This window comes from Mixophyes fleayi, chromosome 1, assembly GCF_038048845.1.
Source record: "Mixophyes fleayi isolate aMixFle1 chromosome 1, aMixFle1.hap1, whole genome shotgun sequence".
NCBI classification, from domain to species: domain Eukaryota; kingdom Metazoa; phylum Chordata; class Amphibia; order Anura; family Limnodynastidae; genus Mixophyes; species Mixophyes fleayi.
The window spans coordinates 156185190-156201729 of NC_134402.1; the positions used below are offsets into that span (position 1 = coordinate 156185190).

The following is a 16540-nucleotide window of genomic DNA, read 5'->3' on the forward strand; positions in this document are numbered from 1 at the left end:
CACCATGGGCATTTCCATGTGTATAGGTAGAATGGCAAAGCTAGACTGAGAGGTTTTCCTAGGCTATTCTAAGGACACTGAAATATGCTAAAGGACATATATTACCAGTCTGCCCTTTTTTGTGGTTTGTAAATGACCCTTCATGTCACAGTTTCAATAACCACAGTATTGAATACTTTGCCACATAGCACGCACGTTGGCCATAATATTGGATACTATTCCATTGTTCTAGGTGTGTGTGTAAAGAACCTAAACAATTCATCAAACCAACTTTTAGATCCTACTATCTGATGCACCTACCACAATACCGCAACTGTAAGTACAGTTTCATGGTAGCACCCTATCATGTGCATTCTTTGGCCTAATTAAAATTTTCTGATTATACAACTCTTTGGAATATGATGGTGCTATATTAATAGAGTATAATAATAAGCACCTGTCCTACAGCAACGTGTCCCTGGAAATGAGGTTCAAATATTGGCGTGTATAGTTGGTATGGTTATATGTATTTCGGTAGGCTTTTGGAACTCTGGACCATCCTGTGATAATTGGGATTATTGGCAGGTGTGGATGTGCATTATTTCACTAGGCTAGTGTAGATAGGACATACACGCCACAATTCATAACATATTGTACAAGTAGAAATGAACGTATAATTCTGTCAGAAAAATAAAAAAGAGTTCCTATATTTAATTTATTAAGTCTTGAGTGCAGCAGGATACTTCGTACAAATGCTGTGCTGAAAACTGCCACCCACTGACTTGCATCAAGAAACTATAACTCGGTTATCTCAGTCATAGGGACAAATTGAAAAAGAACTAAAACTATTTTAAAATAGAGTAATGTATGCCTGTGTTAAATTTTATTTAGGCTGGAAATTCACTTATATATTACATAACACAAATAGGCGTTTACATTGTTTGAGAGGAAATGTTTGCATTTTGCTGGGGAATATGTGAAAAAAGTAGTAATGGGATTATTTCATTTTAAGACTTTATCATTTATATATAAAGATTGCAGTGTGTGCATATTAAATACCCCACAACTTTAAGGAGATATTTTATAAATGCTGCATTTTTGTCATAAAATATATTTGTTGTATCATATAGCAGCTTCTGTTATAGTATTACTGGTACACTAGATTCACGTCTCATTCTGCTTTATTAAATGAGAAGTTATCTAGATGCTTTTGTTTTCAAAACAGAAATAAACGTATGTAATAACATGTACTCCAACCATACTGACAACAACCATCTCTTTGTTTTTAATTTACTGGAAAACCTGATGAATCGTCTACCAGATATATTAGCAGATCAGTGATGATCAACATCTTTTAAGTTGGGACCCCTACTGTCATTATGTCATTGTCCTGAGACCTCCAGTGTCAGTGTCCAATTGTTCTTTGAACCCAGAAGAGGCAGTTCCCAATAAAGGACCTTAAATCATTAATGAACGTAAGCACCGATACGTACCGTTTTTTTGCGTAAAATTGATCTCCATATGCACAGAAGTGAACCATATGCCAGAGAACGCAGCAATGTCCAATTCATGTTCGAGTGTAAAAGACCCTTACTAAAGCCTATGATTTCATGGGGGGTAGAGAACTGAGCGTATGCACGTAGTAAATGTACAGTAAGGATGCGCAAAAGTCGACCGCACACAGCAATGTCTGATTAAAGTTTTCGGCATTTCAAATGTACATGTTTCTGTTGTATCACTTGCGATAGGCTACATGTCGGGTGTAATTGCTGATTACTATAAAAATGCATTTAATGTACAGTAGACATTAAAAACATCCTAATAAATGTATTTTATTGATTTAAAAAAATATCCTGCAATGTATTCTCTATTAGAGCAGAGCACACCTAGACCCGTACTCATCAACAAACGTATATTTCAGATCCACTCCTTGTTGAATACGGTCGTACGTATGCCTGATTTACATGCAATTTTTAAAAGAAATGCACAATACGTTCTGTTCCTTGCCTTAATGAATCAGGCCCAAAATGTATAACTAAACTATACACTATACATGCTGACTTTTTAACCCCCCCAACCTCCATCGCGTCCATGAGGACTCAACTAAATTAGGGAACCTCCCGGAAATTCCGGGAGAGTAGGCAAGTATGAACTATACAAATATCCTTCAATATATTTATTAAAAATGATAATGGGAATAATGTACCCCTTACAATGAAATATAAGGATATTTTAAATCACAGAATGTAACGTCTCATAACACTACATATATTACAGAAGAGGGTTCGATTTGAAATGAAACAAGTTGATTGTATGAGGTGATCCTGTTATTTGCATATGTTTGTCTTCATCTTGGAACAATTTCAGTATAAGTCATGTAGCACATAACACCACTTCTCTCATACTTGCCAACTCGCCCGGAATGTCCGAGAGACTCCCGAAATTCGGGTGGGTCTCACAGACTCCCGTTAGAGCAGTCAAGTCTCCCGCATTCCGCAACTGCCTAGCCTAAATGACGCAAATCACGGTGAATCGCGTCATTTTGGCCCCGCCCCCAAAACAGAAAGGCATTTCTGTCTAGGGGCGGGACCAAAATGCCACGTTTGGCCCCGCCCCTTTCGCCATCTAGTCACGCCCCTCTCCAGGACTACACTTGCTGAAAGTAGGCAAGTATACTTCTCTTCATATAGAAGTGATGGTATTACTACTCAACTAATAAATGTGTATATTTTACAGGATTGTCTACATATAACAATGTCACTTTTCATAGACTACCTGCAGTAGTCTCATATTATAAAGTACACTGATATAATCTAATAGAGTAATCCCTAAAAATAAGTGCATCCTTGGATTATGGTAGTGACAGCAACATTACTACTTCATCACTTATTTACACACATTTAGGGCTAGATTTACTAAACGGCGGGTTTGAAGAAGTGGAGATGTTGCCTATAGCAACCAGATTCTAGCTTTCATTTTGTAGAATGCACTAAATAAATGATAGCTAGAATCTGATTTGTTGCTATAGGCAACATCTCCACTTTTTCAAACCCGCCGTTTAGTAAATATACTCCTTAGTTGTAAAAATTCAGTATAGTTTTCTTCATGAGCTCATCTGCAGTTACAATGTGTTTTCCAAGAGCTTTGTTCCAGATCAATAAAGCTATGAATAAAAATGATGCATATCATCCATCTTATACTCATAGAATTCAGCTGATTCCTGCAGTAATTACAAGTTATTGCAGCATTTACTGAATAATGTGTTTTGAAACATTAGAGATCATGCTGAAGACAACAACAAAAATGTAGCATTTTGTATCCACATCCAGGTTCTCAACTTTGTCAGGCTCAGCTCCTTCAGTCATCAGCATTTCTGTTTTATATATCAGAAAGTCCTATGTTTTGGAATTTTCCAGAGTCCTTGGGAGGGGTCCTGTTTTTAAATGTTCTGTTAATATTCCACTGGAGGAAAATTTGCTTCTGATATATCTGTAGTATCTTGTATTGCATTTCCTGAAAACTGCAAATACAAGAAAAATACATTATTGAAATGGTATAAACTGCATATTCTCTGGAAGATTTTATTAACCAATGTGGTTCGTATTTTATGAAATAATTAGGTGTTGATAAAGTAATGACACAATACTCAGTGTTATTTACTAGCGCTGCATCTAGAAATACATTTTCACTAAGCTACAACAACCAATGAGAAAATAGCTTGTGTCTATCTAGGACAAGTTTCACAATGAAAACAAATGTCTTTCCTTGAATTTGGTACAAATTTAACCTAAAAGCAATGACAGTAAATCACAAGGATCATGTGCAAAAATGCATCCCACAGCGCATATACCTTTGTGACGTCATGCATCTATTTTTGCCTGAATGCATTTCTTTTTATGGGAAGCGCCTAGTCCTGCATGTCAAGGTTAGAAATATTTGTATCCCCCTAGACGGCACTATCTTCTAATGTGATAAGATGGGTGGATTGGGTTGTTCCTAGCTAAAGACGGGCGTATTCATGTGCCTCATATTATGGCCAAAAAAAAGATATTGTTATGCGGGACAAAATATTTAACTAAAATTCAAGGTGTGGACAGGGCACTGGTTACTGAGGGGCTACAAAGCTTTTTTCTCTCCAGAAAAGGACCATTTTTGTTTTACGAGTACACGAGAGGTGTTGGTAAACAGCTTTTGTACCATCCAGGCCCGTTTGAATATTTATTTACATAGTTGTTTGTGTGCTTCAAACACACAAGAGAAAAACAGAATGTGAGTACGAGCCAGGTGAAAAAGGAGCTGTAGTGTATAAAAAATGCAATGTCTTTTAGACCTTTTATGAATGACCGTTACTGTCAAACTGCTCCAACACACAATTCTAGTGTCACGAGCTGCGTGAACTAGCAGCCGGGCGTGTACTTTAGTTTCTGTGCTCTGTTATTATCCTTGTGGCATAGATGTTAGAGGGTGTAGGGACATCCTCCAACACCAGGGGGAGCTCTCATATGATTTAAACTGGTTCACTTATATTTTTATACATGCTTCCTGGGTATGTTATTACCTATGCTAGTTCTAGCTAGTAATTAATTAGCTGCCTCCTGAGGCTGATTGTCAGCCCTATCCTCCTCTGTCCTGATTGGCTCTTAGGACTATTTAAGGCAGTGAGATCTAGGCCTCACTGCCGGTTATAGCGTCCAGTTTGCCTGTCAGCCTAACCTGCTCCTGTATTGTATTAGTGAATCCTGTTGGACTGATTGCCTGTGTATGACCCCTTGCCTGGATTTGGACCCTGCCTGTGTTTCTTGTGACCCCCGACCTCTGGCGTGTTTACCGACCTTCCTGTTTGCTCGTGACCCTTGACCTCGGCCTGTTTACTGGATCTGCTGTCTGCTACCAGTCCTTGACCCTTGCTTGGACTCCTCTTCGCTTGCCTGGGTTCTCTCTAGTCGGTACACACTTTACGACCCTCTGTCAGTCTGCAGCCAAGTCTGTCCCCACCACTAGGGGCTCCAGTGAACACCTGACTGGCGGAGCAGACTCCGGGTTGTGCTGTATCGGCTAGAGGGGTTCCTAACATCTAGATTGTATGTTGGAGCATTATTTAACATATTTAAATTGTAGGTTTGAAATAAAAACTATAGCATACCTGAACACAATGACAAAAAAGAAAGGAATGGAAGAATGTCTATTTACCCAGATTTCTATAGGCTGTATAATCCTATGGACAATATAGGTATGATATTATAAATGATGTGTCACCATAACCTTAGTAAGACTGTTTTAGTATTTTCTGTCTTGACAAGTGTGTTGCAAAAATATGTTGTTATCTAACCTGTGGCAAGTTTGCATTATGCATGTCAAACACTGCCAGAGGAGGGATGCGAGAGTCTGGCATCGTCCTGTTCTCTTTCTTCACCAGGTTTGAACTGCGAACTACAGAAACAAGAAGGAAATTAGTGCCAGCAAATCAAATACTTTGACATTTATTCACTGATGTTGATGCAGATATTGCGATAATGTTTATTCTTATGCATATTGTAACAACTACTGGACTGTATGTGTTTTGTAGTTTAAAGGTTATTATTAAATAAAAAAAATAAAAAAAGGTATAGATAGTATAAGAATAATACAGGTTTTGGAAACTAAAATCTGAAAGGAATGTGTGTTGTTGCAGTCTAAGAAGCAGCTTTCGTGTTTTGCTCCTTAATAAAACATTTTTAATTCACAATGTCCTGAATTGGCTGCTAACATGTTATGGGCCCAGGACTAAAGCAAATGTCAGAAGCAATTCAATGAAGTTTACAGTGGGCAATCTGACAAACCAGAACTACCAGTCATGGGGATTTAAAGTGGTATGAAGAGGCCAGGTGTCACGGGCACTAGGAGTTGCTTACCCGAGTTTCACCAGATGGAACTCTGTTAGAGAGGCGGGGTTATGGCACGCACCTCAAAGCAGGCAGGTGAATGATTGGAGCGACACAACAGCAGGAGAGTAGAGATAGTCTGAGGAAGTCAGCGACTTGCAGCTATGGTTAGAGGAAAGTCAGCGACTTGGAGCAGTAAACTGGAGGCTGAAGATAATGTAGACACGAGGAGTGGAAGTGGATAGGTGATGGTAGGTAGAGGAGGAGTCAGTGGTCTGCGTACAGCAAGTTGTACCACTGCAGTGATGGGAAGAATAGTACTGGTGCAGGTAGGTAGCAGGGAAGTCAGTGGTCTGCGTGCAGCAAGTTGTACCACTGCTGTGAGAAGGAATGAGGACTTGTCCAGGTGCAGGAGAGTGAAGTTGAAAGGCAAACTGTGGCTGTATGGAAACAGCGCGAGTAGAGCAATGTCTTGTGAGGCAGAGATGGAAGGCACAATGAATAGTCTGTATGGAGTAGATGCCTTGCAGGGAGGAGAAGCTGGTCACAGCAGATATGCACAATAACGCTAAGTAGTAGCGTGAGGAGATATCGTAGCTTGAGTGAAAGCTTGTCCAAAATGAAGCAATGCAGTAACACAGTCTATATGGGTACTTGTACCCTGTGCAGCAAACAACAATGGATACAACTGGTATGCGAGCAATAGGCAATAGTCAATAGTCAGTAGAGCATACCCAGTTGTGTAGATCCGGTATCAGCTGAGAAGTGAAGCATTGTAGCGGTATGGGAACCGCCGCTGAGTTGAGCAGGGAGCAGCCTGGAAGCTGAAGCACGAGTAGAGCTGGAAGCAGTTTGGAAACTGTACACACGAGTAGAGCTGGAAGCAGTTTGGAAACTGCACACAGGAGTAGAGCTGGAAGCAGTTTGGAAACTGCACACACGAGTAGAGCTGGAAGCAGTTTGGAAACTGCACACAGGAGTAGAGCTGGAAGCAGTTTGGAAACTGCACACAGGAGTAGAGCTGGAAGCAGTTTGGAAACTGCACACAGGAGTAGAGCTGGAAGCAGTTTGGAAGCTGCACACAGGAGTAGAGCTGGAAGCAGTTTGGAAACTGCACACAAGAGTAGAGCTGGAAGCAGTTTGGAAACTGCACACAGGAGTAGAGCTGGAAGCAGTTTGGAAGCTGCAAACAGGAGTAGAGCTGGAAGCAGTTTGGAAACTGCACACAGGAGTAGAGCTGGAAGCAGTTTGGAAACTGCACACAGGAGTAGAGCTGGAAGCAGTTTGGAAACTGCACACACCTATAGAAGTTCACTGGGAGTGAGACTTCAAGATCAGGCCCCTACCTAAGACTGCAGGTGCCTTAAGTAGGGAGGGGTGATTGATCCATCAATCACATTAGTGGTCAGGTGTAGTTGTTAAAGGGACCTGCGCATGCCCAGTGCAACAGGATGGCGGACGGCCGCGGTTCCACACAGGTGTGAGCGGGAAAGATGGAGAACCACGTACCAGAGTGGAGGCACTCACACTCTGGTGAGTGACAGTACCCCCCCTTTTAAAGGTGAGCACAGAACACTTGGAACCGGGTTTGGCCGGAAATTTTTGTTATAATTTTTTAAGCAGGGCTGGAGCGTTGAGGTCCTCAGCGCGAATCCAGGAGCGTTCTTCTGGACCGAAGCCCTTCCAATGAACGAGGAATCGGAGAGTTCCTCGCGAAATTTCAGCATCCAGGATCTGAGAGATCTCGAACTCCTCTTCTTGATGAATCTGTACTGGTTTAGGTACAGAAGGAGGAGCAGAAAAACGAATGATAACAAGAGGTTTGAGCAGAGAGACATGGAAGGCATTGGAGATCCGGAGGTTCTTTGGTAATAGTAGTGTCACTCACCGGACTGTGAGTGCTTCTTCCCGGACTATTAGGAACCGTGGACGTCCTCTATCCTGAGGGACTGCGCATGCGCAGCCCTTTCCAAACCTTCAGTGTATGTTCCTTTAACTTAATTGGCAGATCAGGCAACCTCCCTATATTAAGCACCTGTGGTCAACACCACGTTGCCTGATCTTGGAGTCTCATTCCCCATGAGTCTCTGAAGGTGTTCCTGTGTTTCCTTGTTTATTCAGCCCTGCTGATTCCTGTGGTTTCCAAACCACTTCTACCTCTGTGGTTTCCAAACCACTTCTACTACTGTGGTTCCCATACCACTTCTACCTCTACTGTATCATCGTGACTGTGAGCTGATTCCTATCCGCTGCCTCCGTGCACTACAGTCTTCTATCACTTCAACTCTACCATGTATCATTGGGACTGTTAGCTGATGCCTATCCGCTGCCTCCGTGCACTACAGGCTTCAACCACATCCACTCACCTGTTCATGATTGTGACTGCCAGCTGATTCCTATCCGCTGCCTCCGTGCACTACAGGCTTCAACCTGCAACTCGTCTGTGTTTCATCATCGTGACTGTTTGGCTGATTCCTATCCGCTGCCTCCGTGCACTACAGTCTTCAACCTGCAACTCGTCTGTGTTTCATCATCGTGACTGCTAGCTGATTCCTATCCGCTGCCTCCGTGCACTACAGTCTTCAACCTGCAACCCGTCTGTGTTTCATCGTGACTGTTTAGCTGATTCCTATCCGCTGCCTCTGTGCGCTTCAGTCTTCAGTCCTTGTCAACTCTACCGTGTTTCCTTGAGTCTGCTGCTACTATTGCTACCCGCTACTCTCCGTGATCATCTGTTCCAGTTCAACTCTGCTCCGGGGTCCCATCGTTACTGCACCTGCTGGTTGCTATTGGTTACCTCCGTGTTCCCGCAGAGACCCGCTGCTGTTACTTCTCAGCGCTACTCATCCATCTACTGCTGATCCGCTCTCCACGCCTTCCTGGGCTCCCTGCTGGTCTACCTACCTGTGCGCTGCACCTGCTAGACCCCCGCTTCACCCATCCAGGGACTTGTATCCTGCTGGCCTCCTGCCCTTCAGGTATCTCTGCACTCCTGTCTGACTGCCTTCTCCTGAACCACGGTATGCATACTTCCCATTGACTGTGCTGTGTATTGCATACCTTGCTGGACTGTGTTGGTTCTCCTCTGGAGTGTACTATCTGCTGACTCTACTGCCATCATTGACTGTGTTATCTCATGCTGGATTACTTCAAGAGACTTTCTATATTGGCAGTGTTGTTCAGTCATTTATACATTTATATTGTGCATATTACTGTGGATCAAAGTCAAGGTGCCCGTGTATATATTGTGTTGCAGTCTCTCCCCGTGCACCTCCTCACATATATATTCAGTGGTACAACTTGCTAGTGGCAGACCACTGACTCCTGTTTACAGTTTCACCTGTTCCAGTATCCTCTCACATAGCAGTGGTACAACTTGCTAACGCAGACCACTGACTCCCCGGATACCTCCACTTGGATTCCATTCCTTCACTCAGACAGCGGTACAACTTGCTATCCGCAGACCGCTGACTCTCATCACCTCCTCGTTTCTGTTGGACATTCCTCCTCACTATAGCAGTGGTACAACTTGCTACCGCAGACCACTGACTACCTTCACGTGTCCTTTGTCCATACAGTTCCTCGTGTATTACTACCTCCATATTGCCAGTGCTGCTAGTCATAGACTTTCCTGAGCATCTCATCATCTGCTATTTCCTGTTCCGTGATCACCCTGCTACCAGAGTACCATATTACCACCTATACTGCTCTGGTAAGCCTATCACCTGGTGATCCCTGGGTAAAGACTCCTAGTGCCCGTGACAGTAAGATCAGGCCATGACAGACCCAGATACGGAACCTACTGCTAAAGAGATGCTGCAGCATCTGGTCAGTCGTGTGGAGCAACAGGATGCTCGCCAACAGCTGTTACTTCAATGTTACCAATCGTTAACCTCCCAAGGAACATCTGGACAGACTGTTACAGCTAGTATTGAAGCTCCTGTGCTTTCCTCCGTTTCCCCAGTGCCATCCCAGGTGTCTACAGCTCCTACGCTTCACCTGCCTACTCCGTCAAAATATGACGGGGACCCCAAAACTTGTAGAGGTTTCCTTAACCAATGTTCAGTCCATTTTGAACTCCAACCTCAAAATTTTTCTACCCATCGTTCCAGAGTGGCCTATCTTATCTCATTGTTTTCTGGACAAGCCCTGGCTTGGGCCTCCCCTCTCTGGGAAAGAAACGATCCAATTCTACAAGATAGTGCCAAATTCATTTCCACGTTCCGAAGTGTGTTCGATGAACCAGGTCGTGTGACCTCCGCTGCTTCCAGCATTCTTCGTTTGCGACAAGGCTCCCATACAGTAGGACAGTATGTCATTCAATTTAGGATCTTAGCCTCTGAACTTCAGTGGAACACTGAAGCATTAGTTGCCGCCTTCTGGCAGGGGCTCTCCGATAAAATTAAAGATGCACTGACTACCCAAGAGCTTCCTTCGTCACTAGAAGATTTGATCTCTCTTTGCCATCGTGTAGACATGAGATTTCGTGAAAGAGAATCTGAGAAAACAACTTCTGCTAAAGCACCTCTTCGTTTAAACCCTCAATTTCGTCCAGTTTCACCTTCTGTGATTCCCATGGAGATAGGACGTTCCAAATTATCTTTAGAAGAGAGAAAACGAAGAGTAAAGAATAGACTCTGTATCTATTGTGCTGATTCCACACATATGCTCAGTTCTTGCCCTAAGAGATCGGGAAATGCCAGGCCCTAACTAGTTCTGGAGAGGTGAAGTTAGGGTCCCTGGAGTCCTCTCCATTGTCTATGAAATCTAAAGTTTGCGCTTTCGATGTTACGATTTCCTTTGCTACTAAATCCTTTGAGTCACAGGCATTGATTGATTCCGGAGCAGCAGGAAATTTCATTTCTAAATCACTAGTGAATCAATGGTCCCTACCAGTGATCACTTTAAAAACACCCATTACTGTGACGGCTATAGATGGATCACGTCTCATCAATGGTCTCATCACCCAGAGTACGTCTCCAGTAACCCTTCAGATTGGTGTACTACACCATGAAGAAATTTCGTTTTTAATTCTCCCTGTTACGACAAGTCCGATTGTCTTAGGCCTTCCATGGCTTCAATGTCACTCTCCCCAGATTGACTGGCGCACCCCTCAAGTTACGTCTTGGGGGCCTGAATGTCACCATCGTTGTCTCTCTCAAGTTATTCCTCTTAAAGTACAGCAATCTTCCATCTCATCTTCCTCCCCGGGACTCCCTCCTCAGTATGCTTCATTTGCCGATGTGTTTGATAAAGCTCAGTCTGAACGTCTTCCTCCTCATCGTTCTTGGGATTGTCCGATCGACCTTCTACCTGGCAAGACTCCTCCCAGGGGTCGGGTCTATCCTCTCTCGTTACCTGAAACTCAAGCCACATCTGAGTACATACGGGAGAATCTCCAGCGTGGGTTCATTCGACCTTCCACCTCTCCCGCTGGAGCTGGGTTCTTCTTCGTCAAAAAGAAGGATGGATCATTACGCCCTTGTATAGATTTTCGTGGACTCAACGCCATTACTATCAAGAATCGGTATCCCATTCCGCTGATCACTGAGCTATTTGATCGCATCAAGGGAGCTCGGATATTTACTAAGTTGGATCTTCGTGGTGCCTACAATTTAATTAGAATCCGTTCCGGTGACGAATGGAAGACCGCGTTTAACACCAGAGATGGGCATTACGAATATTTAGTAATGCCCTTCGGGCTGTGTAATGCCCCCGCGGTTTTCCAGGGTTTCATCAATGAGATCTTTCGGGACTTATTATATGTATGTGTCGTTGTCTACCTGGACGACATATTGATCTTCTCACAGGACCTGCCTTCTCATCACCAACATGTGGCAGAGGTCCTCTCCAGACTACGGAAAAACTCATTGTTCTGTAAATTGGAAAAATGTTCATTCGAGTTACCCCAGATTCCATTCTTGGGGTATATAGTTTCCGGAGTTGGCCTGAAGATGGATCCAGACAAAGTAAATGCTGTACTACATTGGCCTCAGCCAACTACTCTTCGTGCCATCCAGCGTTTTTTAGGTTTTGCCAATTACTATAGACGCTTCATTCAAGACTTCTCATCCATTGCATCTCCCATTGTGGCCTTAACTCGGAAAGGGGCTAATACTAAGCAATGGTCATCTGAGGCTCTCCAAGCCTTTCAAATCCTCAAAGAGTCCTTCTCGTCTGCTCCCATTCTGCGACAACCTGATGTGACACTCCCCTTCTTCCTAGAAGTAGATGCCTCTAATGTGGGCTTAGGAGCTATTCTCTCCCAACGCTCGGAGCAACAAAAATTACATCCTTGTGCCTTCTACTCTCGGGGTCTTCTGCCCGCAGAGAAAAACTATACTATCGGGGACAAGGAGTTGCTGGCCATCAAAGCTGCATTAGAGGAATGGAGATACTTGTTGGAAGGAGCTCGCCATCCGGTGACGATCTTCACGGATCATAAGAACTTGTCATATTTGCAATCTGCTCAATGCTTGAACCCTCGTCAAGCAAGATGGTCTCTTTTCTTTTCCCGTTTTGAATTAATTATAACCTTCAAACCAGCTGCTAAGAACAAGAAAGCTGACGCTCTATCTCGAGCTTTTGTGACGTCCTCTGATGTAGAAGAGGTTCCCAACCATGCTATTCTAGACCCCAAATGTATTTCTCTGGCTGCTTCATCCACCAAAATGCTACCATTTGGGAAGACCCTCGTGCCTCCTACTCTGAGGAGGAAAATCCTTTCGTGGTTCCATGCCTCTCGTTTTTCTGGACACGCCGGTGAACATAAGACCTTTGAGATTCTCTCTCGTAGTTACTGGTGGCCTTCAATGAGGAGAGACGTCAAAGAGTTTATTGCTTCCTGTGATTTATGTTCTCAGTTCAAATCCTCCCGCAGAACTCCAGCAGGGTTGCTGCGACCACTACCCATTCCGTCCAAGCCTTGGACCCATATTAGTATGGATTTCGTTACCGATTTGCCACCAAGTAAGAATCACAATACTATTTGGGTAGTGGTAGACAGATTTTCGAAGATGGCTCATTTCGTCCCTCTGTCCGGTTTACCTTCCTCGTCTACTCTGGCTGAACATTTCATTAAAGAAATCTTCCGCATCCATGGATGTCCGTCTGAGATTGTGTCAGATAGAGGAGTACAATTCGTTTCCAGATTCTGGCGGGCCCTTTGTAAAACCTTGGGCATACGATTAGCACTCTCATCGTCTTACCATCCGCAATCTAACGGACAAACGGAACGAGTCAATCAAGATCTTGAGACTTTTATTAGGATGTTCTCTTCAGCCAACCAAGACAACTGGGTAGAATTGCTCCCTTGGGCTGAATTCGCCCATAACAACATGTACCATGAGTCATCATCCAAAACTCCATTCTTTGTGGTCTACGGTCACCATCCGTCTTTTCCGGAATTTCCTGCCCTCCCGCCCACCCAAGTTCCTGCTGTGGAGACTGCTTGTCAGACCTTCAAAAATATCTGGTCTCAGGTCAAAACCTGTTTAAAGAAGACATCTAACAAATATAAGTCTTTCGCAGATAAGAAGAGGCGGGCTATTCCACCACTAAAAATTGGAGATCGTGTCTGGTTATCTACCAAAAATATTCGTTTGAAGGTTCCATCTATGAAATTCGCCCCTCGTTTTATTGGTCCATATAGGATCATTCAAGTTATCAATCCAGTATGTGTTAAACTTCTTCTTCCTAAGAATCTTCGGATCTCCAATGCCTTCCATGTGTCCTTGCTCAAACCTCTCATCATCAACCGTTTCTCGACTCCTTCCTCAGCACCGCAGCCAGTTCAAGTTCATCAGGAGGAGGATTTCGAGATTACTGAGGTATTGGATGCAAAAATTTCGCGAGGAGTCCTCCGTTTCCTCGTTCATTGGAAGGGCTTTGGTCCTGAAGAGCGTTCATGGATCAAAGCTGAAGATCTTAATGCTCCTGCCCTTCTGAAGAAGTTTTATTCCAAAAATCCGGACAAGCCCGGTTCCAGGCGTTCTGTGCCCACCTTTAAAAGGGGGGGTACTGTCACTCACCGGACTGTGAGTGCTTCTTCCCGGACTATTAGGAACCGTGGACGTCCTCTATCCTGAGGGACTGCGCATGCGCAGCCCTTTCCAAACCTTCAGTGTATGTTCCTTTAACTTAATTGGCAGATCAGGCAACCTCCCTATATTAAGCACCTGTGGTCAACACCACGTTGCCTGATCTTGGAGTCTCATTCCCCATGAGTCTCTGAAGGTGTTCCTGTGTTTCCTTGTTTATTCAGCCCTGCTGATTCCTGTGGTTTCCAAACCACTTCTACCTCTGTGGTTTCCAAACCACTTCTACTACTGTGGTTCCCATACCACTTCTACCTCTACTGTATCATCGTGACTGTGAGCTGATTCCTATCCGCTGCCTCCGTGCACTACAGTCTTCTATCACTTCAACTCTACCATGTATCATTGGGACTGTTAGCTGATGCCTATCCGCTGCCTCCGTGCACTACAGGCTTCAACCACATCCACTCACCTGTTCATGATTGTGACTGCCAGCTGATTCCTATCCGCTGCCTCCGTGCACTACAGGCTTCAACCTGCAACTCGTCTGTGTTTCATCATCGTGACTGTTTGGCTGATTCCTATCCGCTGCCTCCGTGCACTACAGTCTTCAACCTGCAACTCGTCTGTGTTTCATCATCGTGACTGCTAGCTGATTCCTATCCGCTGCCTCCGTGCACTACAGTCTTCAACCTGCAACCCGTCTGTGTTTCATCGTGACTGTTTAGCTGATTCCTATCCGCTGCCTCTGTGCGCTTCAGTCTTCAGTCCTTGTCAACTCTACCGTGTTTCCTTGAGTCTGCTGCTACTATTGCTACCCGCTACTCTCCGTGATCATCTGTTCCAGTTCAACTCTGCTCCGGGGTCCCATCGTTACTGCACCTGCTGGTTGCTATTGGTTACCTCCGTGTTCCCGCAGAGACCCGCTGCTGTTACTTCTCAGCGCTACTCATCCATCTACTGCTGATCCGCTCTCCACGCCTTCCTGGGCTCCCTGCTGGTCTACCTACCTGTGCGCTGCACCTGCTAGACCCCCGCTTCACCCATCCAGGGACTTGTATCCTGCTGGCCTCCTGCCCTTCAGGTATCTCTGCACTCCTGTCTGACTGCCTTCTCCTGAACCACGGTATGCATACTTCCCATTGACTGTGCTGTGTATTGCATACCTTGCTGGACTGTGTTGGTTCTCCTCTGGAGTGTACTATCTGCTGACTCTACTGCCATCATTGACTGTGTTATCTCATGCTGGATTACTTCAAGAGACTTTCTATATTGGCAGTGTTGTTCAGTCATTTATACATTTATATTGTGCATATTACTGTGGATCAAAGTCAAGGTGCCCGTGTATATATTGTGTTGCAGTCTCTCCCCGTGCACCTCCTCACATATATATTCAGTGGTACAACTTGCTAGTGGCAGACCACTGACTCCTGTTTACAGTTTCACCTGTTCCAGTATCCTCTCACATAGCAGTGGTACAACTTGCTAACGCAGACCACTGACTCCCCGGATACCTCCACTTGGATTCCATTCCTTCACTCAGACAGCGGTACAACTTGCTATCCGCAGACCGCTGACTCTCATCACCTCCTCGTTTCTGTTGGACATTCCTCCTCACTATAGCAGTGGTACAACTTGCTACCGCAGACCACTGACTACCTTCACGTGTCCTTTGTCCATACAGTTCCTCGTGTATTACTACCTCCATATTGCCAGTGCTGCTAGTCATAGACTTTCCTGAGCATCTCATCATCTGCTATTTCCTGTTCCGTGATCACCCTGCTACCAGAGTACCATATTACCACCTATACTGCTCTGGTAAGCCTATCACCTGGTGATCCCTGGGTAAAGACTCCTAGTGCCCGTGACAAGTAGCTTGTGTCACTCACCGGACTGTGAGTGCCATTTCCCGTGTGTTCAGGAACCGTGGCCGTCCGCCATCCTGAGGGTCTGCGCATGTGCAGCCCTTATCAAGCCTTCAATACCTGTTGCTTTTAATTGATTGTATGATCAGGCAACCCTCCCTATTTAAACCACCTGTGATCATTACCTGGTTGCCTGATCTTGGAGTCTCATTCCCCATGAGCCTCTGAAGGTGTTCCTGTGTTCCTCATGTATTCAGCTTCTGCTGATTCCTGTTTACTGCTATTGTGGTTTCCAGACCACTTCAACTCTCCTGTGTTCATCGTGTCTGCACTCAGCTGATTCCTATCTGCTGCCTCCATTACTATTACAGAGTTCCTGTTCGTTTCAACTCTCCTGTATTCATCGTGTCTGCACTCAGCTGATTCCTATCTGCTGCCTCCATTACTATTACAGAGTTCCTGATCGTCTCAACTCTCCTGTGTTTATCGTGTCAGCTCTCCGCTGCCTCCGTTACTACTACAGGGTTCCAGACCGCCTCTACTCTCCCGTGTTCAGCGTGCCTTCTCTCCGCTGCCTCCACCTCTACTACTGGATACCAGACAGCCTCAACTCTCCCGTGTTCATCATGTTTCCAGTTTCACTTACTACTGCTTCCTGAGTATTGCTTCGTTGATTCTGGATTATCTGCCGTGCGCTGCACCAACCTGATTACCGCTTCCACCCTCCAGTGGTCTCTCCTCCTGCCGGCCCTTAGCCGTTCAGGTATCCCTGCACGTCGCTCTGACAGCCTGCTCTCCT

At 44.7% G+C, this 16540-nt stretch overlaps 1 protein-coding gene across 3 annotated transcripts in view; it reads right to left on the minus strand.

Moving 5' to 3' along the window:
* Positions 1-1791: 1791 nt before the first annotated feature.
* CDKL2 (cyclin dependent kinase like 2) overlaps positions 1792-16540 on the minus strand; it is an 82179-nt gene continuing 67430 nt past the window's right edge. For all 3 annotated transcript variants that reach the window (XM_075202193.1, XM_075202207.1, XM_075202202.1), the window contains 2 exons: positions 5309-5409; positions 1792-3499 (listed from right to left, as the gene is read on the minus strand). In XM_075202193.1, the coding sequence (XP_075058294.1) occupies positions 3431-3499; positions 5309-5409 (170 nt within the window). In that variant the 3' untranslated portion in view covers positions 1792-3430. The remainder of the gene's footprint in view (positions 3500-5308; positions 5410-16540) is intronic.